This window comes from Acomys russatus, chromosome 27 (genome assembly GCF_903995435.1).
Source record: "Acomys russatus chromosome 27, mAcoRus1.1, whole genome shotgun sequence".
NCBI lineage: Eukaryota > Metazoa > Chordata > Mammalia > Rodentia > Muridae > Acomys > Acomys russatus.
This window is the reverse complement of record NC_067163.1, coordinates 7,723,816-7,745,930: the sequence shown is the minus strand read 5'-3', so window position 1 is coordinate 7,745,930 and position 22,115 is coordinate 7,723,816. Positions and strand designations below refer to the sequence as shown.

Here is a 22,115-nt window from a genome sequence, read left to right as displayed (position 1 = left end):
TAGCGTCATTGTCACACCAGATAGGTGGCATGCCTCTGATGGCAGGTGGCATCTCTGATAGCTCGTGATGTCTCTGACATGTGTCCATGTATGACTCTGTGACAGCCTGAATTTATGGTGCCCTCCAAAGGGTCATGGCATTGGGTGCCCTGGGAGGAGGGGAAGCAGAGTCCTCCCGTGTCTCCATGGTTACAGTGAGCTGGGGTCGCAGCAGAAATGTGTGGAGAGAACAAGCAGAGGCCTTTGGGAGACCCAGGGAGTGATGGCGGCTCCTCACTTACAGCACCTAATTGCCTTCCCCCCTCTTTTCCATTTGGTTTCGCTCAGTTCTTCCTCCTCCTCCTCCTGCTCTTCCCCTTCTCCTCCTCCTCCCCCTTCTCCTCCTCCTCCCCCTTCTCCTCCTCCTCCTCTCCCTCCTCCTCTTCTTCCCTCTCTTCCTCCTCCCCTCCTCTTCCTCCTCCTCCCTCTCCTCTCCTCCTCCTCTTCCTCTTCTCCTCTTCCTCCTCCCCCTCTTCCTCTTCCTCCTCCCCCTCCCCCTCTTCCTCCTCCTCCACCATTGGAAGGCTGAACCATTAGAAGAAAAGGCTGGAGTTTAGCTTTGAGAGCACCGAGTCAGACATTTCTCTGGGGGACTTGCTGGGGCCAAGAACTCAGGCCAAAAGGTGTCTCCGGACAGGGTGAGGCTGGCATGGGTCACTGATAGCCTCCTCTGGCCACAGAAGAGTGTGGAGTGGAGTGAGGAAGGTGTGGCCTGGCTCCTTGGCCTCTTGTCTGCCAGTGAACTCTTTGTCGCACTCGGAGTGTCTGCTGCCCTGGCCACAGGCAAATTTGTCAGCCTGGTCGTCAGGAAGCAAAGCAGACATGAGGAAGTGGACAATACAGACAGGGCTCACCTCATGTTCAAGCATGCCTAGCCAGAACTCATCTTACACCTGAGCTCAGATCAAAACGAGCCTAACTGGACTCCGTTCACACTGAGACATGCCTAGGTAAGGCTCGGTTTGCTCCAAGATGTCAAGCCCAGGCCCAGCTTACATACACCCCAGCCTAGTTAGGATTCAGCTCATTGAAGTGTGCGAGGGGTTCACACTTGGTGTGTCAGGTTAAGAGTCAACCTAGGGATGAGAACTAGGAGGCTAGGAATAGACGTGCCCCTGGCAGGGTGGTGGTACAGAAGATGACACAGAGCCCCAGGGGCCCACAGCCCCTCCATAGCTCTCTATGGTAGACACCTCAGTCGTGTCTGTGTGCTTTTCGTCCAGAAGGCCTGTAGTCACTGGAGAAAGCAGTCTCCATGAGCTACCTCTAGGCTTCCATCTTGCAGAAGGCAAGCTGACTGTCTCTGAAGAGGGTAGAGCAGCCTCTTTGACAGGAATGATGTTAGAGCCACTTGAAAACCCAGCAAGGGCGGTGATAACCCCAGTTCACATCCTCCCCGTGCCAGGAAGAGGGTAACTCTGTCTCCACCGAGAGGGGAATAAGGGACTCTGCGTGCAGACCGCATTGACCCACCCTGCCTGCCCTCCCTCTCCCACCCCGCAGGATGCCTGCCCTCCTTCCCCACGCCACGCAATGCCTGCCCTCCCTCTCCCACCCCACACGATGCCTGCCCTCCCTCCCCCACCCCGCACGATGCCTGCCCTCCCTCCCCCACCCCGCACGATGCCTGCCCTCCCTCCCCCACCCCGCACGATGCCTGCCCTCCCTCCCCCACCCCCCACGATGCCTGCCCTCCCTCCCCCACCCCACACGATGCCTGCCCTCCCTCCCCACTCCACGCAATGCCCCTCCCCCCTCCCCCACCCCGCAGGATGCCTGCCCTCCTTCCCCCACCCCGCACGATGCCTGCCCTCCCTCCCCCACCCCACACGATGCCTGCCCTCCCTCCCCACTCCACTCAATGCCTGCCCTCCCTCTCCCACCCCGCAGGATGCCTGCCCTCCTTCCCCCACCCCGCAGGATGCCTGCCCTCCTTCCCCCACCCCTCCCAATGCCCTCAGCACTCTTCACTATCTAACTAGAAGAAAAACCTTTGTTCTGCTACTTAAGGCTTCACTCCTTATGAAGCTGTGTTTTAGTCAACTTGTCATTCCTGTGATAAATCCCAAGAGTAGCTTGGGGAGGAAAGGGGTTTGTCTGATACATCACCATCAGAGCCAGCCACTGGGAAGACACAGTAGTAGCTCCAGTCTGGGTGGAGGCAGGGCCCATTGAGCAAAGTGGCTGGTGCAGTGCTTGGGTTGCCCCATGGAGCCTAGAGGATCATGTGTGAGTCCCAGGCTTCGGACACTAAGCTATTTGATTTTGGTTTTGCTTTGCTTTGCTTTGCTTTTAACTACCCTGGTTCTCCCCTCTTGGAATAAGAAAATATGGAAGTTTTTTACTGTACAAGAGCCCGCAGTTGAAAAACCTTGGGTTTTTAAAGAGATGCTGGACTTGTAAAGAGAACTTAAACTTTTAAATTATTGGAATTGTTAAAGGACTTGGGCTTTTAAAAGCTAAACTCTGTTTTCTATTGTCATATTAACATGACATCTTAGGGACGACAAACAACAAAGGAAAATGTATGGTTTTAATGCTGATGTGTTTGTGTATCAAGTTAACAAAATCTAACCAGCATAGGTCTCATGTCAGGCAAATAAGTTCACCTAAATTTCTTCCTTTCTCAGGCCCAACCAGAAACCCTGGAAAGTAAGGTTGCCCTTCCCCCAGCCCTGTGGCTGTACATGGTTGTTCACCTGAGCAGCACCTTGTTAGGCAGTGTTAGGTCGAGCTGCGCCCCCAGCATCATACACTGAAGACGTATGGCCTCAGCACGGCCATGTTGGGAAGTTAGGAAACTGAAATAAGGTGCTTAGTGCGAATCAGGGTCCCTAGCAAGGACGCTACCTTATGCTGAGCCTTCTGCAGGCCTGGCTGACTGGTAAGGACTCTGTGAGTGTGGACAGGTTGGAAGGTTGCAGATCCAGAGCCTAAGTGCACTTTACCGTGGGCTATTATTCTCCGCTATAGGATACCTTAAATACTCATTTAATCAAGAAACACCTGTATTTATGGTATAAAACATCATGGATATTGTTATTGTTAGAGACTGGCGTTTCCTGTTCTAGCAGGTCTGACATCATCTCATTTTTATCACTGTTACAAATAATATTTGGTATTATTTGTGCCAAAATACGGGAAAAGATAATCTTGTTAAAAGGAAATTAAAGGAGTACCATGTCGCTATACTCTCCTGTACCAGGCCAAACCTCTCCTGTCATGCAACTTCCCATTTCCTGTCCCCAGGTAAGTCTGGCACAATGCCAGTGTCATAGTACCCACAGGTGAGCATTATGAACTTATAAAATGAAGACCATTTTTTCCTTTTCCTCTTTTTACTAAAAGTGATTAGTTTCTCATACAATATGTCTTGATTACGGTTTTCCCTCCCTCTGTCCCTCCCAGGTCCCCCTCTCTCCCCCACCCCATTCTGATCCATTCCCTTTTGATTCCCGATAAAGAAGAACAGGCTTGTAAGAAAGGAAAGAACTAAATATAACAAAATGAAAAATAAGCTGGAACAGCGGCAACCACACTGAAGTTGGACAAGGCAAACCATCGGAAAAGAGCCCAAGGGAAGGCACAGGAGTCAGACCCACTCTTCCACATATTCAGGAGCCCCATAGAAATGGTAAACTGAAAGCCTAATATATCTATATTGTATACCCAGAGGACCTAGTGAGACGCCAATCTTTCTTAAGGATTAGAGCCGGCCTCGCCACAACAGATTATACCTGTAAAATAAATCTAGCCAATAGAAAGATTAAAATGAAAATATAATCTAAGTCCTCCAAACACGAAACAGTTCATAGAAAACAAATAGCTGTAAATACACAGGAAGCAGAGTTGATCTAGTAAATTTTGTTTGTTTAAAGTGCGCATTATCCTCATCTGTACCTTCACTCTGTCTAATAAGATAATAAATATTCTGGATTATTTTAATTTTAGGTATATTACTATTAAATGTCACATTATGTGAGATACAAAGGATTGGTAGTTTTTAATGACAGGATCCAAGAGTCTCTTCCATAGCACCTTTATCCACCCCTCCTTGCCCCCAACCCCCACTCACCACACACACACACACACCCCGCCGCGATCTCCTGAACACTACTCACCACTACTCAGCGTTACCTTTGTCACTTCATCAGACCCTAGGAAGGCTTCTCCATAGACATGGGACATTCACAGTGCTTAGTAAATAACACACATGGTCTCATGGACACAAACTATGATTCTTGGCCAGTAGAGGGGACTGTGACTAAATGCTTCTGTATGAACGGACACCTGGACTGCACCTGGCTGTAACTGATAAGACCCTCAATGATTGTGGGGAGGTTGGAATGTTGCCAGTCCAGAGCCTAATTACAATTTATCTTGGGCCCTCTTTCAGCCACCTTCATAGCCATCCCTTGCCAACGTCTGTCTGTGACTAGCAGGTGCGACCGTTTGGGATGTAGTAGCAAAACTCGTTTCCCCAACCAAAAGGCTAGAAATGCCACTGGCTAGTCCCCGAGCTGAGAGCTGAGATTCCCTGCGGGTTTTTGTGGCCCATCTATTTAATTTCCCCACCAATGTATTTGAGAAGTCCCCTTGTTTATGACTTTCTTTGCCCTGCTGAAGATAGCTCACTGCTGAGCGCACACATCACTCATAGAGTTCAGTTCCCAGCACTTAAATCAGATGCCTCACAACTGCCTGTAACTCCAACTCCAAGGGATCCAACATCCTCTTCTGGACCATGCCAGCAGCTGCACCTGCACTCACACACAGACACACACACACACACATGCACACACACACATACCACGTATGCACACATACCATGTACACACACACCATGTACACACACACCATGCACACACGCGCACACACACACACACACACCATGCGCACGCACACACGCGCACAGACACACACGATTTAAAAGAAAACTTGGACCAACTATTCCCATTTGGAGCATGGAGCTGAGGGTCATTTGAATGTGTTCTGGGGCATGGTCACTTGTATTTAGCTCAGTATAAACCTTTATCTCCTTTGAGTGGAGAGTTGTGTGTTGTATTGACACTGGGGAGAGCCCCAATCCAGTGTGCTTATCATCATAGAAGAGACAAAGGCACAGATTGAGTGACGGTCTCATAAAGATGACATCTGTAGACCCTGAGCGAGGCTGCAGGGGAGCCAGCCCTGCCTCTCCTTGATCTTACCCTCCAACCATCAGCTGGGAGACATTTTTCCCATTGAAGCCATCAAGGCTGCCATCCTGTAAGGGCAGGGTTTTAATGTCAGTGTAATTTAAACCACCAACATGTCTTCTACCAAGCCGTGCTCTTGCTGGTGAGTTCTGACCCAGAGGATGTAAATCAGATCACACTGCCCCAGGGACGTTCTCCTGACTTTGTTTCCTGCTGTCCTCATCTCTGAAGAAAAAGGAAGGTTCTTAAATGGGAGAGAGTGCAGGCGTCAGGGACACACAGAACTGGAAGGCCCTGGCTGTTGAAGAATCCAGAAGTACAGGAAAGCCACAGTCGCCAAACCACTCAAAAAACCTCGAGCCTACAGGGACCTCTGGGATGGCCCTCAACAACCATTCAACTCTAACATGTGACATCACAGCAGCGCCATAGCAACAGGGAGTGGGTCGCATTGGACCATTTTGCTGGAGGAGAGACAGGGAAAAGGCTGGCAGAGATGCTCTTGGTCTGAGGCTGCGCCAGTGGCTCCCCTCCTCCGCTCCGAGTCAGGATGGAGAAGGATCCCACCACTCACAGGAGGCACCGACCTGGGCCTGGAGCCCAGTCCTCAGGAATAACCCATGGATACTCCAAGGCAGCCTGTGAGGGGGCTGAACTCCAGAGGAGCAGGAGCGTGGGTGGCTTGCACCAGAAGGGAGATCCACCGGTCTGCATCCGCAAGCTACTACACAAGGAGCTAGGTAGGGGGTGGTGCCCTCCCGGAGGGCAGGCAGGCCTGGCCCAGCCTCCAGAAAGGACAGTCTGCCATCATGAAGGACACATTCCTATTAGGAGACGGTAGCTACTTTCCAAGCAGTAGGAATCCTACATTTCTCTTGACTACTCTTTCCTAAGTGCACTTAACGGGGAGGATCAGGACTAAAGGATTTGCCTAATAGTTAGCATCTTCTAAAACAAACACGTGTCCATGTGTCCTCAGGTGGGCCTGCTAGAGAGCTTCCATTCCTTATTTTATTTTATTATTACTATTATTGTCGTTGTTGTTTTGTTTTGTTGAGACAGGGTTTCTCTGTGTAGCCTTGACTGTCCTGGACTCACTTTGTAGACCAGGCTGGCCTCGAACTCACAGCGATCTGCCTGCCTCTGCCTCCCAAATGCTGGAATTAAAGGCGTGCGCCACCACCGCCTGGCCCACTCCTTTATTTTTATATGTATGGACGTTTTGTCTACATGTCTACACCGTGTTTGTGCACTGTAGTGGAGACCAGAAGAGGGCATTGGATCCCACTGGAATTGAATTAGAGTTATGAGCCCCAATGTGGATGCTGGGAATCTAACTCTGGACCTCTGGAAGAGCAGCCAGTGCTTTTAACACCATTTCTCCAGCCATTTAAAAAATAATTATGTATGTATGTTTGATTTTTTGAGACAGGGTTTCTCTGTGTAGCCTTGGCTGCCTTGGAACTCACTCTGTAGACCAGGCTGGCCTTGAACTCAGAGATCTGCCTGCCTCTGCTTCCCAATTGCTGGGATTAAAGGTGTGTGCCACCACTGCCCGGCTCCATTCCATTTTTAAGTCCTTCAGAGTGCAGGCCTTCCTTTGCGCTCTCCTCTTATCCTTTTGAGCCTTTGGACTCAATCTGTGGCTGGGATGGGACTGAAGCCTCCTTTTTTTTTTCCTCCCTGAAGGATGTGAGAACTGCCAAGGTGCAAAGTTGTGTAACAGCCTCCTCTACCCCCCAACAGTCCCGTCCCGTCCCCCATCTCCCTCCCCCCCATCCCCCCCCCCCCCCGCTAAAAGGCCTCAGCCTCCTGCTTCTCTCTGTTGGGCAGGCAGCTGCCATTCACAGATGTTGGGCAGGCAGCTGCCTCCACAGGTGTCCACAAGTCTTGAGTGCAGCACTGCAGGCGGCAGAGTGACAAGAACAGGTCTCTTGAGAAAGGGGACACATGGCATAGGCCAACGCCAGGTGTGCTGAGCACAGGAAGACACAAGCCTCCTATGGGAAGGAGGCAGGTTGCAAAGTGCCCAGCACACCTCTGAAGGACAGCATGTGGGGTGAGGGTGGGGGCTGGGATGCATGGAAAGATGAGAGGAACAACTGGTGAGGAAGTTTCCCCTGTACTGGCCTCAATTAGCCTGCAAGCTAACCTCCAAGAAAGGGCTGGCTGGTTCTGTGTCAGAACCCTCCAGAACAGCGCAGCCCCCGACCCAGTCTCTGAGCTCGGGTTTTTGTCAGAACCCTTATTTCACACTTTGAAACTCCTGTCTGAGCCCCATAGCCACCACGAGGATCAGGCAACACCAGCTGTCCATGCTGAGCTCTGGCACAGATGGCAACACTGGAGGAGAGTCCAGAAGGAGGCCTCCGTGAAGCCATCTGTGCATGACTTTTCCCTTTAGAATGCTGCGCTGGACTGTAAGGTTCCCAGAAGTTGAGGGGAGGAAATTGCATGCAGGAGCAGCATGCCATGCCAGGGGACAGCTCACAGACCAACTAGTGCCTCCCAGGATCACCTGGCGCAATTACCCGCAGCTACTGTCCCCTCAGCCTTGAGCACATTTATGCTGCCTCCTGCCCCTTGGGGTAGAGGATAATATCACCCCAGTGCTGGCCCTCAGAGATGGAAGGTGTCGGTGGTCCGGATGTTCCTAAGCAAGCCCATTCCATCTCCATTGAGTGGCCATGGATGCCCAGCCTGGGTCTCGGTGGACAGTAATAGAACAAGAGACTGGGTTGGGCTGGCATAAGAGGGCTCAGTGCTCGAGCCCAGGCATGGAATAATGGAAGAGTGCTTGGAGCACAGCCAAAGAAGCCAAGGTAGATGAGAAAAGGAAATCTCTTTAACCATTGCTGTATACCCTCGGGCTGGCCTTGAACCTGCCCTGAGAGGCAGGACAGCAAGCCTGTGAGGTAGCAAACTGTGACAAGACCCTAGGTGCTGGGAGCATCATACCTTGGACTGCTCATGTACTAACCAACTGCCCTTGCTCCTCAGACTCTGAGGACCAAGGTAAAGACCCAAGAAGTGACACTGACGATACCACCTGGTGAGTGGAAGAGACCTTCTTCTGAAATGTGAGGGTTGAGGTACTGGGGCTCTGGGATGGGCCCCTCCCTCCAGGGTCAGGACTTGGAGGGCCCCAAAGGAAATTTTTAGCAGAGGGATGGTTGGTAGGGTTGAGGACTCTGTTTATCCAAGGGACTCATCTAAAAACAGGACCCACCATAGTGTGCCTCTGAACCGCACACAGCCCTGTTCACTTCCTAGGCTGCCCTTGTGGCTGCTGTTTGCCTGGCATCCATCTGGCTGGGTGGAGGTATCTCAACAAACGTCCACCATGCACCTCTCCCAGAAAGGAAGCTCCACCCTAGTGCTCATGTCAACTGGGCCCACTGGCATCTCCTTGCTGAGCAGTAAGGGTATATCACCAGCCCCACTATTGGCCAGATAGAACAGCCATCCCTCTGCCCTTCCTACCATCCTGTCTTCTACAGGGCTTAGAAGGCTTGAGCCCAGGCCCTTTTCTCAGATCCCAAACTCTGTCACTGTGGACCAGGCCACAGACCAGCCTGCATGTTTACAAATGACTTCCCATGAGCCAACACTAGTGGAGCATGCTAAACCAGAAAATATTAAAGTGGAGGCATGTTGGTGACTAAAAAAATCCACGGAAGGTGTCATTGGTTGGTAGAACTAGGCACCAACATGCCACATAGGCCTGTAGCAGCAGCTGTCTAGTCTCAGATTAAGGACAGGGTGGAGCTTGGAGGGCCCTTGGGTGGTGCACCCCAAAACATGTCGAAGCTAGAATCTGAATCTTGCCTTTGGCAATGATGAGTAAGTGCCTGTGTTCCCTGCTCCTACCGCGTTCCCCTAGCCATCTGTGGTAGGGAAGCCACTTAAGTAGGCATGAGTGGCAGGCGAATCAATCCACGGATTCACCACAGCCCTAAGGTCTCTGCCTGGAGGGTGTGGGGCTGGTGTCTCCCAACAAGATGAGTTATTAGGAGGACACAGGAAGGGCCCACAGGCTCACCCAACTCCTAGTATTAGGGGAGGCGAAAAAAAAAAAAAAAAAAAAAAAAAGCCAAAATAAGTGGCTCCTGTTGTGACAGTGACTCCAAACTGCCCTTTTGCTGCTTACCTCCAGGCAGGCAAGCCTAGAGGAAGACAGACAGAAAAAGAACCAAGATGAGGCGGGCAAGCTGGACCACAAGTATGGGGAAAGAGACACAGACAAGAGTGACTCAGAGGCCAGTGCCACGGGGGAACAGGACGATGCCTGCAAAGGAAGATGCACCTCAGTGGCCGAGGTCAGGCCTCTAGCAACTCTGCGCACCCCTGTTGCCTGTCTGGCATCCCCTGTACTCACCTATTGGTGTCTTCTTTGACTTATAGGAGCAGGGGCCAGAGTCCATGAAGCTGGACCACCTTCTAGAAAAACAGGCAAGCGCTTCTTTAGCCACAGGAGTTAGGATGGGCAAGTCTGTCTGTACACGGCTCCCAGTTTGCTGTGCTCGCACTGTAGGCTTGCGGTCCATGAAGCCATCTGAGCGAGTGCTGTGCTGTCCAAGTGGGCCAGAAAGGGGTTTGGGGGATAAGCTCTGGACCTTTTGCCTGATCCCACAGCACCCTGCCCTAGCTTGCAAAACAATGTCACTAAAGGTGTGGATCTTGAGAAGATTTCACCTTCCGGTTGAGCTTGTCCTACAGAGATTCTCCGCCCCCCCCCCTTCCCCAGAGCCCCTCACGCCTGACCTTGGCCACTGAGGTACGTCTTCTGCGCAAGCATCATACAGAATTAGGAAGTTCACAGTGACCTTCATGAGGGAAAGTAGCTTTGTCCTCCTTCCCAGGCCACGTTACAGGAAATGGTGACAGTGGAACACCTTTTTTTTTTTTTTCACCAGGAGTTTACACCAGATAGTCCTTGGTAAGACTCTGGGCCAGCCAAAGTGCCAGAGACTGGGGTAACTGTTGGATCATCCGACCTTGTAGAGTAGATCTCATATCAGTGAAGTTTGGCTCTAAGCAAATCTGTGGAGTTGATCCATGTACTTCCAGTAGGTCAGGGCTGAGGAGGGGTCTCCATGTCTCAGCAGTGCCTTGTCACCTGCCTAGCACTCAAGATGGAAGTGCCCTTTTGGAATCTCAGTAACTTGTTTCCAAAGAGTAGCAATGGGTCAGAAGGCTGTACTCCTCCCTCTCCTGCCCAGGGTAAACCCTCGGGACACTGTGCTGTCAGCACTGTCATGGGGCTCTGCCCTCTGTCATCACCAGAATCTGGTGGAGCCACTCAGACCTAGCTGTCCACGAGACAGAAACTTGCAGCTCCTCCTAAGCAGTCTGCATTCTTCCAAGCTCACTCATGGATTCCTGCTTTCATCCACAGAAACCATGTGTGTTTGTGGAGATCGACCTGGGAGACCATACTGAGGAAGAGGTACAGGCAAACCCGCCAGCCTAGAAACCTTAACTGTAGGGTGGGGTGTCACCGATGCATGGTGAGGGGTGACCCAAGGCCAGAAGCTCCAGTGACCCTCCATGGTGCTGGTGCTGGGGACTGACTTTGGAAGTAGAATGAAAATGGGAACACCTACGCTCACACTCTCCCCTTCCCCTCCCCCGCTACGGCCCCCCGCACTGTGTGTGTGTGTGTGTGTGTGTGTGTGTGTGTGTGTGTGTCTGTTGTCTGTGTCTCTCTTTTTCTTTAGCACTATCTTGGGCCCTTGGGTACCCAGAGATTCTGAAGAAATCACACTGCAGAGGAAATGATGCACTTGAAGGCTAGGAGAATGGGAGATGTATGGCTTTGTTGGTAACTGCTCAAAATACTCACGAACCTCTTGTGCTTGATTCATTCCATCACAGACTGGAAACCATGGTACCCACATCTCAAGATTGTTTCCTGAAGCTCTCAAAACAGTGACCATCATACTATCACCAATAGCCCCCCCAGCCCCATCAGTACCGCCACCACAACCACTGCCACCACCACTGGTGATGGCCACCACTGCCATCAGCATTATCACTACTGTAACAACAATCTGCTGTTTTCATGTCTGCCACCATCATATTTTCATCCTCAATATCATGTCACTGTCACTACCACTGTTGTCATCACCATCATTGTCATATCACCATCAATATCACCACAATCATGACCAATATCACTGCCGTTGTCACCACCACCATCAGCATTGTCATTATCCACAAAAAGAGGAGATTGTCTCAGTGGCTCGCCAACGTGGTTATTTGGAGTCTGCTCCTCCAGTTCTCTGCTGTAATGGGCAGATGTCTTTTTGGGTGGTTCCTGATTATCTCTGTTGACAAGTTTGAGGGGTGCCTGAGGGTTGGCACTTTCCAGATTACACCTCTCATACTACCTTTAGCTTCTGAGTCACACAATATGCATTTGGTTTGGTTTTTTGTTTGTTTTTAAGACTGATCATTAAATCTCTATGAGGCTACTTATCAGACCCTGAGTTTAAGGACTCAAGATGTGTCAACTTATAGAAGGACTAGACCAGGGGGCCAGGTCTCCCCAGTCTGTAGCCTAGAGATCATGGATGCTCACACAAGGATCCAGGTTTCTTGGTGCGTGCTCCTGTAAAGCTGACATTCAGGGTCAAGTGGACTGGCCTTCTCTGTCCCTCTCTGTCCTTGGGTGGGTCCCATAGGTTGTTCTGCCCCCCCCCCCCCCACAGATAGTCACCTGTGCCGTGAGAGAAGAGAAGAGCCCCGTCAAGGACACAGGGGACTTGTCAGAAGATGAGTGAGTACTGCCCAGGGGACTACTTGCATGGGGGCTTTTATTCAGAGTGACATCCCCCACTCCTAACTAGGGTGGCAGCACTGTCCCTCCTGCCTTCCTTCCATCCCCTGAGTCATGTCTAAGCCATGTGATTATGGGGATCAGAGGGACTGTGGAACAAGGAACAACACAGTAAACTTTCTCAGAACTTGGGGACAGATTTACCCAGGTGCCACTTCTCCGGCACCTTCAACCCTCACTCACATCTCTTCATCCCATTAGCCAGCAAAATGACCAAGAAGCAGCAGCTACAGGTTGTGGTGTCAGGGTCTCTAGCTTAGAGCTTAGCTACAGAGAGCTGGGCTGGGAAGGTCACATGGATGCCATGAGGGAGAAGCCAACCTCTCACGCTGGGTTTAGGCCTACAACGTTTTACACAGTGGCACTGAGACTCATGCTACTGGGTGGACCAGGAGGCACCAGCCACAAGGAGGGCATTGAGATCTGGGGAGACACTTGCCTTTGGCCTGCGGATCTATTTTGCATCATTTCTAACAATGCAGAGAAATACAAAGCACAAAATAGCAGTTACTCAAATTCTCACCTCTCAGAATTAATGTCCATGTTAGTATTTTGGCTTAGAGGTTTTTTCTATTTTTCAAAATAATCTCTATTGGGTTTGTAAAGCTGACATGTCGTTTTTCAGGGAACTGACGCCATGTGGAATAGCAGAGAGAAGGGGGAGCCTTAGAATCACCCCTAACCCTACTTTATAGAGCCAATGCACTGCCAGGCTGCACAACCTTTGATGTCATACTCAGACGCAGGCTGGGTTTGTGCAGGGTGGTGGGTGCCTTCTGGACCATAGGCCACCCACGATCACAGCTCTTGGGTAAGACGTTGCAGTGTTAGTGCTCCACTTAGCCTTTAGTTGGTGGGCAGCTGATGGACTCTTGTTACGGCCGTTACTGCCTATGCTTCAAGCTCTTACGTCTTGGGGGAAGGAATTCAGTGAGTGAGGTTTTGTTCATTCTCACTGGGAAGTGGCCCCTGACTGACCTCCACATGACCAGGCCAATGACAAGTGACCACATCAACTTTTACCAAGATTGTCATAATCCTTAGTCCACACTTTTCCAAGTGACTCTTTTTCTCTTCAGTTCTTGGATGGAGTTGGCCACAGACACTGGGCCGTCAGGTGGCTTTATTCTTATCCTGAGGACCGGACAGTTAAATCTGTTGTCTGGGTCTGGGTTCCAATCCCTAATGCTTACTACCCCAGGGAGAGTAGGTACCACAGCAGCCCTGAGAGTTGGCGGTTACTTGGTAGGGACTAGTTACCTGATCAGATGCTGGGACACCCTCTGTACCTCTCCCGTGACCACCTGCCTGACTTATTTCCAACATTATAGACCCCTCTGTGAGATGAGCTTGCCGCGCGTCAGTGGCCCCATTGCAGTCCCGTTGGGAAGCTTTGGTCATGAGTTGAGCAATCGATCACCTTCTCATCACACTGGGAACCACTGCCTCCTGCGAGGGGAGCAAAGATGGAGCTTACCTTTCTCTACCTCCAAGCTTTGGTGCCTAGAGGAGGACAAGGTTCAGCTGGTCTCTTGTGTTTAAGGAGTCCCTTTAGGCAGAGAACAAGAGACCTAGGCACCCAAAGGAGAACAATAACCAGCCGCCCGTGGCCTCTGGTTTGGCTGGGGGGAAAGCCCTGCGTCCCTCTGTGGAGTGGGAGGGGTGGGGTCTGAGAGCAGTGTTGGGGCTGCTGTCCAGGAGGCTGGCACGTTACAGGGCAGGAAGGGCGCTCTTACTTCCTGCGTGTTCTTGGCCTACAGGACAAGGACCAGCTGGGTGTGCTGTATCCCCTACTCCACAAAGAAGAAGACAACAAAGGAAAACACCAGTGCTTTGGAAAATGCAAAATAGATCCGCAGGCCAGAGGCAAGTGTCTCCCCGGATCCCTCCTTGTGGCTGATGCCTCCTGGTCCACCCAGGGACATGAGTCTCAGTACCACCATGTAAAACATCCGTAGGCCTAAACCCAGTGTAAGGGCAGGGGAGGGCTGGGACTCTGAGCTACTATGCGCACAGGAGTGGTGTGCTCATTTGAGAGCGGAGCAGGTAGCGGAGAAGTGGCGCCTGGGTAAATTTGTCCCCAAGCTCTGAGAAAGTTTACTGTGTTGTTCCTTGTTCCCTAGACCCTCTGATCCCCATAATCCCCTGAGTACTGGGATGAAAGGCGTGCGCCACCACTGCCCAGTAACGGGTCGTGTTCTTTAGCTCCTCATATATCTCACACACACACATGCCCACACTTGTACAGTCATATGTACACAGTGCACACATTCACACATACATGTACATACCTAGTACGTAGTATAAATGTACAAGGTCATGTATAGGCATGTTCCATGTCCATGTTTATATACACACGGGCACACAAAGCAGGTGACGAGACACTTGGAGGTCAAAGGTCAGAAGCCACAGGCCACAGATGAGTTAACATATGTGTATGTCTCTGCTGTTTCCCTGGGGGAAACATGGAGTACAGATAAGAATTGAGGTCATTTAGCTATAGGACAGGTTTCTGAAGCTGCACTTTCCAGGGAGTGCCCTGAGTGCAGAGAGGAGGGAGGCCCGCCCATCAGCTTCCACCTAGACCCCTAGCTGAGGGTGAGCCCTTTCTCATATCATTATTCATGGTCAATAAATGGGCCTCTACAGCCCTCCGTGTGGGTCTATACAGCAAAGTGAGGCAACCCTCTAGGCCCACTGTGTGGGTTTGAACCAGTCCTGTTCTCCAGCTACCCACAGGAAAGGTACTCAGACACTTGGAGACAAACAGCGCTGGCCTGTTTGTGAGGGTGGAAGGAGAGGCCTCAGCCATGGACTCTGGACTCTTGCCCTAGAGCAGGCATCAGCGTGAGTCTGCCTACCTGTCTGCCTGTTGCTGTGTCTGGATGGCAGTTCTGTGTTGGCCAAGGCCGGGCATCTGGATAGGAGAACGCTTAGCTTAAATCTTTGCAATCCAGTTCCTTCTGTGTGTGTCTGTCAAGGGTCCCAGCATCTGCCAGGTCTGGAAGTGGTTACCATAGTGAAGAAACACCCAGGGCCTTCGTTCTGAGCATCCCTACATGCCTGGGTGCTGGCTCGCCCTTTCCTGCCTGTGTGACAGTCTCTCTCTGTGAACCCTGAGCCAGGTGGCTTTTTAGTGTCATTTGCCCCATCAGAGAAGAGGTCCTGGCTGGCACTGGTCAGGGCCCCTGAGGAGAAGAGGGTGATCATCTGTGGGCTGAGGGCTCAGTATCAGGGCAGGGGCTTCTATTAATTGGGCAGCAGCCAGTTTTACCAGAAGGATGAAACAGATCTGGGGCCTGAGAGAGAAAAGGTGCCTGCATTCTGTCCCCGGGTAGCAAGGACACCAGACTCATCCATCAAGAGGCCTTTCTTGTGTCCAGAGGCTATTGAGGTATACCTACCTTTATAATCCAGTGGCTCCTCAGATCCAAGTGATGCTGGACTTCAGGGAAGGATCACAACCTAGCTTCTAGGGTCCCATGTCCCACTGCCTGGCAGTTGCCAGGAGCCCCCATGACTCAGTCCGGTAGGGTCCTATCCTCTTTGGACCTGATATTCCCAGCCAAGACACTTTATTAGAATCGCCAGTCATCTCAGGACAGGACCCCTCTGACTCAGCCACCGGTAGAGCTCTCTGGAGACTAAGGGAAGACAGCCTGGACCAGCTTCATGATCCTCCCCACGGGCAGGGCCAGAGCAACAGCAGCCAATGGGTACCCAAGGCAAGAGACCCTCCTCCAATCCAAGGCCAACCCCAGGTAAGGTAGAAAATGGCATCATTCACCACCTTCCACAGGTGGTCACTGCAGAGGGAGGGGCACATGGACCGCTGTTCAGGTCAGGGGTAGGTTGTGTCGCAAGTTGGCATCACGTTGACCCTGAGTTTTTTGTTTGTTTGGTTTTGGTTTTGTTTGTTTGTTTGTTTGTTTTAAACAGGGTTTCTCTGTGTATCCTTGGCCATCCTGGACTCACTTTGTAGATCAGGCTGGCCTCGAACTCACAGCGATCCGCCTGCCTCTGCCTCCCGAGTGCTGGGATTAAAGGCGCGTACCACCACCACCCAGGTCGACCCTGAGTTTTTCACTCTAAAGTTTTTGGTATTTGACAGGCATTGTCGCTGATAATTGTTTTCAAGTGCCACTTGGTACCAGAGACAGGGCAGCACATGGACCAAGTTGGTGACCCCATGGGCCCTGCCTACAGTGGGACAGACAATAGCCCTTGATACTTCCTATTTTACCCACCAAAAGTTTCATAAAAATTAGACTTTTGGTAAATATTAATGTGAATCCATTTTAATTAATCAGTATTAATATTAATCAAGTTTACTAAGGACATGAGGACCGGAGATTCATGGAGTTGGAGTGGCAGGTACAGGGAGGGAATTGGGGAAGGTGCCCTGTGAGCTGTGCAGGCCTGTGATAGCTGCTCTCGGTACCAGTCTCTCCCCTCTCCTCCTGCTGCCAACTATCCTTCCCACAGTTCCTCCTCTCTCTTCCACCTACATTGCTGTTGCCCTTGTAGGCTGTTTTGTGCAAACACCAGGACTAGGCAGTGGCCGCTTTATTCTGTCTGATGGCGCCCCCTGGTGGTGCACATTCTCCAAACCGCTCTGCTTTCAGCCCTAGGAACCAACCCTTCAGGACCACCAGGCATGCCACTTCATCACTGTCACAGATGCTAAGCGCCAGCTAATTGTTCACTAAACAACACAGTATGAATGCATCATCGTTGGAATTACCATGTCATAATAGACAACCTCCAGGCAGGCTGCTTGGAGGAGAGGGGACAAGGTCACCTCTGAACTGGCCCTCCCTGTACCCACATCCTTGCATTCTCAGGCCCTGAGCCTCAGCCCTCCTTAGTACCTGGATACCTGGTTCTCTAAGGGTGCTTGGGAATGTTGACTACCCAATCACTTTCCCATGTGACCCCCTTAGTTATTCTCCCATGTGATCCCCCTGCCCTCTGCCCCACAAAACAGAAAGCAAAAAGTTCCTCAAACACGTACATCCGATGTTGTAAGTATCTGAACTCATCAAGGAGTCGGTATACATGGTGAGTTCCCTGAAGACAGGGTAGCAGAAGCTTGATTCCATGATGGGCTTCTGGAGTTGCCATGGTCACTAGGAGGTACAAAAACAGGGTGGGAGGGTCTATCGTCTGCCCCCTATCGGGGGAAGATCCTGTTGGGCTCATAACTGATGGGAGTCCAGCATTATGTGCGGTCCTGATGGAACTTGGGCTCATATTTGCAAGGTTTGAGAGAATCCCAAGGCCACCGAGGTAGATTGTCCTTTGGGGTAAGAAATTGATTAGAAGAGCATACAGTGTGTGTGTACAGCAGTACGTGTGGGTGCTCTGGAAAGACTTCACACTCAAGTGCTGTAGCCAGGCATGTCGGAGGCTATAGTAAGGCAGAGTGGGGTGGGTCCCCTTGTACAGGTACAGAGGAATGGGGAGGTTCCACGAGGCCAGGCTGTCTCTTACTCCCTAGAGAGAGGCCGGGGCGGTAGAGGAGAGTCTTGCATCACCAGGGAAGAGTATGCAATTTGAGGGATGCAAAGCGGTGTGGCCTATTGTGGTCCACTTGATATCCTGGAGTCCGGCGACCTGTAAGCTTTGTAGGGGGAGTAAGGATGATGCCTGTCATTCTCCTGGAGTCAGGGCACCTGAGGAGTTTGCTTAAGAGGTTAGAGATCCTTTGACACACGCTGAGTGGGGAGCTCACTGTGTCCTTTAGGTAAGGAACAAGCAGGTGGGCCCCAGTCTGGTCTGAATTCTGACAACTTTCCCTGTGTAAGCCTAGCTTTTTCGGAGCTAAGTGCGCTGTGACCTGTGGCTTCAGTACCCTCTCCAGGGTAAAGGGAGGCTGTCTCAGCCCATCTTGCTCGGTTCTGACAAAGCTTAGACCATCTTAAAGGGTGGCCCTTGCCTTACGGACAAGGAAACAGAAACACTGGGAGAGGACAAGAAGCTGAGGCAGAGCCCAAGACAGAGCAGCACTGGGGTGGAGCATGCATCCTCATGGGCTACCCAGACCTCCCACCCTAGCTCTGTCCCTCTCGCTAGCCCATCCATTGCTCCATCCAGCCCTGTGGAAGGACCTACCCTATCCTCAGTGCCCACGATCAGAAACTTCATTCCCCATTGGCTTCTATCCCACATTCAACCCTCATGTCCCCTTCCAAAGAGATCTACCCCTCCCCCACAAGTAGTACCCTTCCAACCTGACTTCCGTTCTCCAAGGAGTTTCTGTCCACTCTACCATTTCCATGACCAGCCATGGCCATTATGTTCTTATCTGTGGCCTCAACTAGACGGAGGCTAAAGAGTTCAGGCTTAGCATAAGCCCCAGGGTTGTATGAGGGCGATAAGAGCATAAGCCCCTGGGTGAACACCAAATGCTCAGGGCCGAAGTCAACTGCCCCATCACAAGACAGCGCCACGCCCGTCTAGTGAGCCTGACTGTGAGCTCAGCACCCCATCCCTGGCATCTAGGCAGCTTCGGAGCAAAGTTCCCTGCAGTCCCATGTCTGCCCCTGAGAAAGAGAGGGGAAGCTCAGGAGTGCAAGCCACGGGGAAAGTCCCCAGCCAGCAGCTCTGCAGAACCAGGCTGTGGGACAGGCCCAGGCATGCTGAGACATGCCTGCAGCCTTCCCGGGGCTTCTCCCTCTACAAGCCTGCCTGATTCCCCTCCCACTCATGTCCTCTGAGGACCGGCTGGCAAGGAATCCACTGGCATCCTCCTGAGTTTGCTGCCAAGTTTGCTGTCTGAGGTGGGAACAGTCAAAGATTCCAGGAACCAAAAGGGCCTGGCATGCTAAGTAGACCAGGAAAGGACAGAAGCTGGACAGAGTCAGAACCTCAGAGCTCACTACCCTGCAGGCCCCTGCCAGGGCTGAGGAGCATGACCTTGCAGGCTCTCCTGTTGGGCTGGCTCGGCATCTACTTGGCATGGCTTGTGGTTTCCCAAGTAATCGCAAGAAGGTAATCTTCCTTTCCAGAGCTGGAGGGGTGTGACTCACAGCTGGATTTGTAAAGTGCAATCCCCCAGCCTGCAGCTCAGACACCCATGACTTCAGAACCACGCGCGCTTCTGACTAGGAAACACCTTGGTTGGGTATCAGCAAGCCAAGGATGCAATTAGTGTCATAGGCCCGACATCCACTGACAGGATGGACACAGTGAGCCTGGTGATCAGACCCGGATGCATGGCCTTGGTCCTTCCCTGGTCCCACAGTCTCCTCTTGACAAATGAAGAGCATGCATGGAGCCCAGCAGTTAGACTCTAGGTGGCGCTGTGCTCCGGGAAGGGAAGACGTTGCCCTGGAGGGCGCTCCATCAGGAACATAGTGAAAGGTCTCGGTTTTGATATTCCAGGGGGACCCTGGGGTAGAATGTTCTTTTGGGCAAGACATTTATTAGAATTAACACCTCAGACACACAGCAGGGGCTCCAAGGAGAACCAGCCAACACGGGTGCTTGAGATGGAACTCAGTTCCTCTGCAAGGATCCTCTGTGTATCTCCCTAATGGCTGAGCCATCTTTCCAGCCTTTATTCCAATCGTGATTACAAATACAAATTACGCATTACATATGACACTGAACATATCTCTACAATGTATATGTGTAGGTCACAGGCTACAGGGTGTTCAGGAGCTCAAGCAGCTCAGAGAGACCTCACTGGGAGGTCCTCACCTTCCTAGGGCTGCCACCCTTTGATACAGCGCCCCCTGTTGTGGTGACCCCTACCAACCATAAAATTATTTTCATTGCTACTTCATAACTGTAACTTTGCTATTGCTATGAATCATAATGTAAATATTTTTGGAGACAGAGGTTTGTCAGTGGAGTCTCGGCCCACAGATTGAGCACCGCTGCCCCAGGCAGCTGCAGATAGAGTCTCCACAGCAGTAGATGACAAACCAGGGAGAGGTCTGTTGGGGGCACTGCTGTAGAGACGAGCTCCCGACCTTCCGGGGCAGTTTTGCTGCCTGACCAGGTGCAGAACTGGCACCAGAAAAGTGGACAGAAGGCAATTCGAGTAGTCCATATCGACTGTGGAGACCACGCTGAAGCACAAAGCTCCTGCGACTGTCAGGTGCTTTTGTCCTCTCAGTTCTCCTGCAGGATGCTTAGGTGACAAGTAGGTGACCACCTTATTGTCCCGTTGCTGACTTAGGTGCCCTTTATGGTTCCAGGAAAGAAGCTGAATTGACAAGATTTTAACACGATTGTGTACCCTACAGTGCCAACACGATGAGTTTACAGGGTAGCATTTTGGTTATTTTTTGGTTTTTACTTAGGAAAAAGTTATGAGACAATGGCTCACAGAGGTATGGGACAGGTGGTTTTAAGTCCTAATCAAGAGGCAGAGACACTGACTCTGCCTTTGCCCTGAAAATGGAGTCTCAGGGTGTAGTGGCGAGTTTTGTGTCAACTGGAGACAAGCAGAGTCCCCGGAAAGCAGAGAAACTCAATTGGGAAAATGCTAGTGTGGGTGGTGCCATCCCCAAGCTGGTGGGTCTGGGTTCTGTAAGAAATTAAGCTGAGCAAAGCATGAGGGGCAAGCCAGTAAGCAGCACGCCTCCATGGCCTCTGCACCAGCTGCTGCCTCTGGGTTCCTGTCCTGACTTCCTTCGGTGATGGACTACAATGTGGGAGTGTGGGAGTGTAAGCCAAATAACCCTTTCCTCCCCAATTTGCTTTTGGTCATGATGTCCTAAGACAAACTGGTCCCAGGATGGTGGGATTTCACTGTGAGAGGCCTGACAGTGTTGTTTTGGGGAGGGTTATGAAAGGACTTTGGAACGTTGGGCTAGAAAAGCCATTGAGCGTGTTACAAGCAATGCAGATGATGAAGGCCTCAGAGAAGGAAAAACTTTTTTGTTGTTTTTTTGAGACAGGGTTTCTCTGTGTAGCCTTGGCTGTCCTGGACTCGCTTTGTAGACCAGGCTGGCCTTGAACTCACAGCGATCCTCCTGCCTCTGCCTCTGAGATTAAAGGCGTGCGCCACCACGCCCGGCCTGAAGGAAAAACTCAACAGGACTTTTGAGTTAAGAATCTGTGGTTCTGGTCAGCAGGGGCTGAGAATCAGCTGTGACCCACAAGAGACTAGAACAATAAACTAAAACCCATGCTTTACTGGGACAGCAGATCCTGGTCAGCTGGAGCTGTGAAATTAGCGGTGATTAGAAGAGGGCAGCATCATGCAGGTGGAATCTTCTGGGAAGTGTTTCTTCAGACTTCCCACGCAGGAGTTGTGGTCCAGAGGTGGCCAAGGTTGTACCTTACGCTGGCAGCTGAACTCGGTAGTCCGACTCGCCCAGGTCGGTCTGGTTTTGAAGGGATGAAAGGCCTTCATGAAAAGCAGCTGAGGCTCGCATTGTGAGAGGTCAGGACAGGCCAGTGGAGAAGGTGCAGCTGCAGTAGCAGTTAAAAGCCCAGCATTGAAGGCGTCATGGAGAGAAGTTGAGGCTTAGCACCCTGAGCCGAGGAGAGGCTATTGGTGAAAGTGCAGCCCAGCAGCAGCAGAAGACACCACCATTTTGGAGATGCCGGTACCACGGACTAACCACCTAGAGCAGAGAAGCAGTGGAGTGGAGCCTAGAAAACAAGCCATGTGTTGCAGACGGGCGAGCCGGAGAAGAGGGCGGAGCCGGAGACCTGACCTAAGCCTGTTGGAGGTTTCAGAGGATCGTGAGTCCCAGATAACTGGACATTGTCTTAGTTACACTTTTGGGGTTTGTTTTGCTTTGCTTGTGACTGTGCCCTGGTTCATCCCTCTTGATCTTTTTTGATGGTGTGCCACAAACTTGCCGCTTAGAACCACCTTCATTGAGTCTCATAAGTTTGGGTGTGTTGTATATTCATTTTCACTCTATTATAAAGTCTTTAATTTCTTAATGTCTGTCTTGACACATTTTTCCTTCAGTAGAGAAGTTGTTCAGTTTCCATGAGTTTGTAAACTTTGTTTCTGTTGTTGACATGCCGCTTTAATCCATGGTGGTCAGATAGGATGCAGGGTGTTG

The 22,115-nt window shown here is 51.3% G+C and overlaps 1 protein-coding gene across 1 annotated transcript; it reads left to right on the top strand.

Moving 5' to 3' along the window:
* The first annotated feature begins 5,675 nt into the window (after nucleotides 1–5,675).
* Nucleotides 5,676–15,726, top strand: C27H13orf46 (chromosome 27 C13orf46 homolog). Its single transcript, XM_051169789.1, has 8 exons — nucleotides 5,676–5,977; nucleotides 8,238–8,289; nucleotides 9,394–9,556; nucleotides 9,642–9,689; nucleotides 10,636–10,686; nucleotides 11,951–12,018; nucleotides 13,839–13,920; nucleotides 15,661–15,726. Exons 1-8 carry the CDS (start codon nucleotides 5,788–5,790, stop codon nucleotides 15,724–15,726), a joined length of 720 nt encoding a protein of 239 aa, XP_051025746.1. The 5' UTR covers nucleotides 5,676–5,787.
* The last annotated feature ends 6,389 nt before the right edge of the window (nucleotides 15,727–22,115 follow it).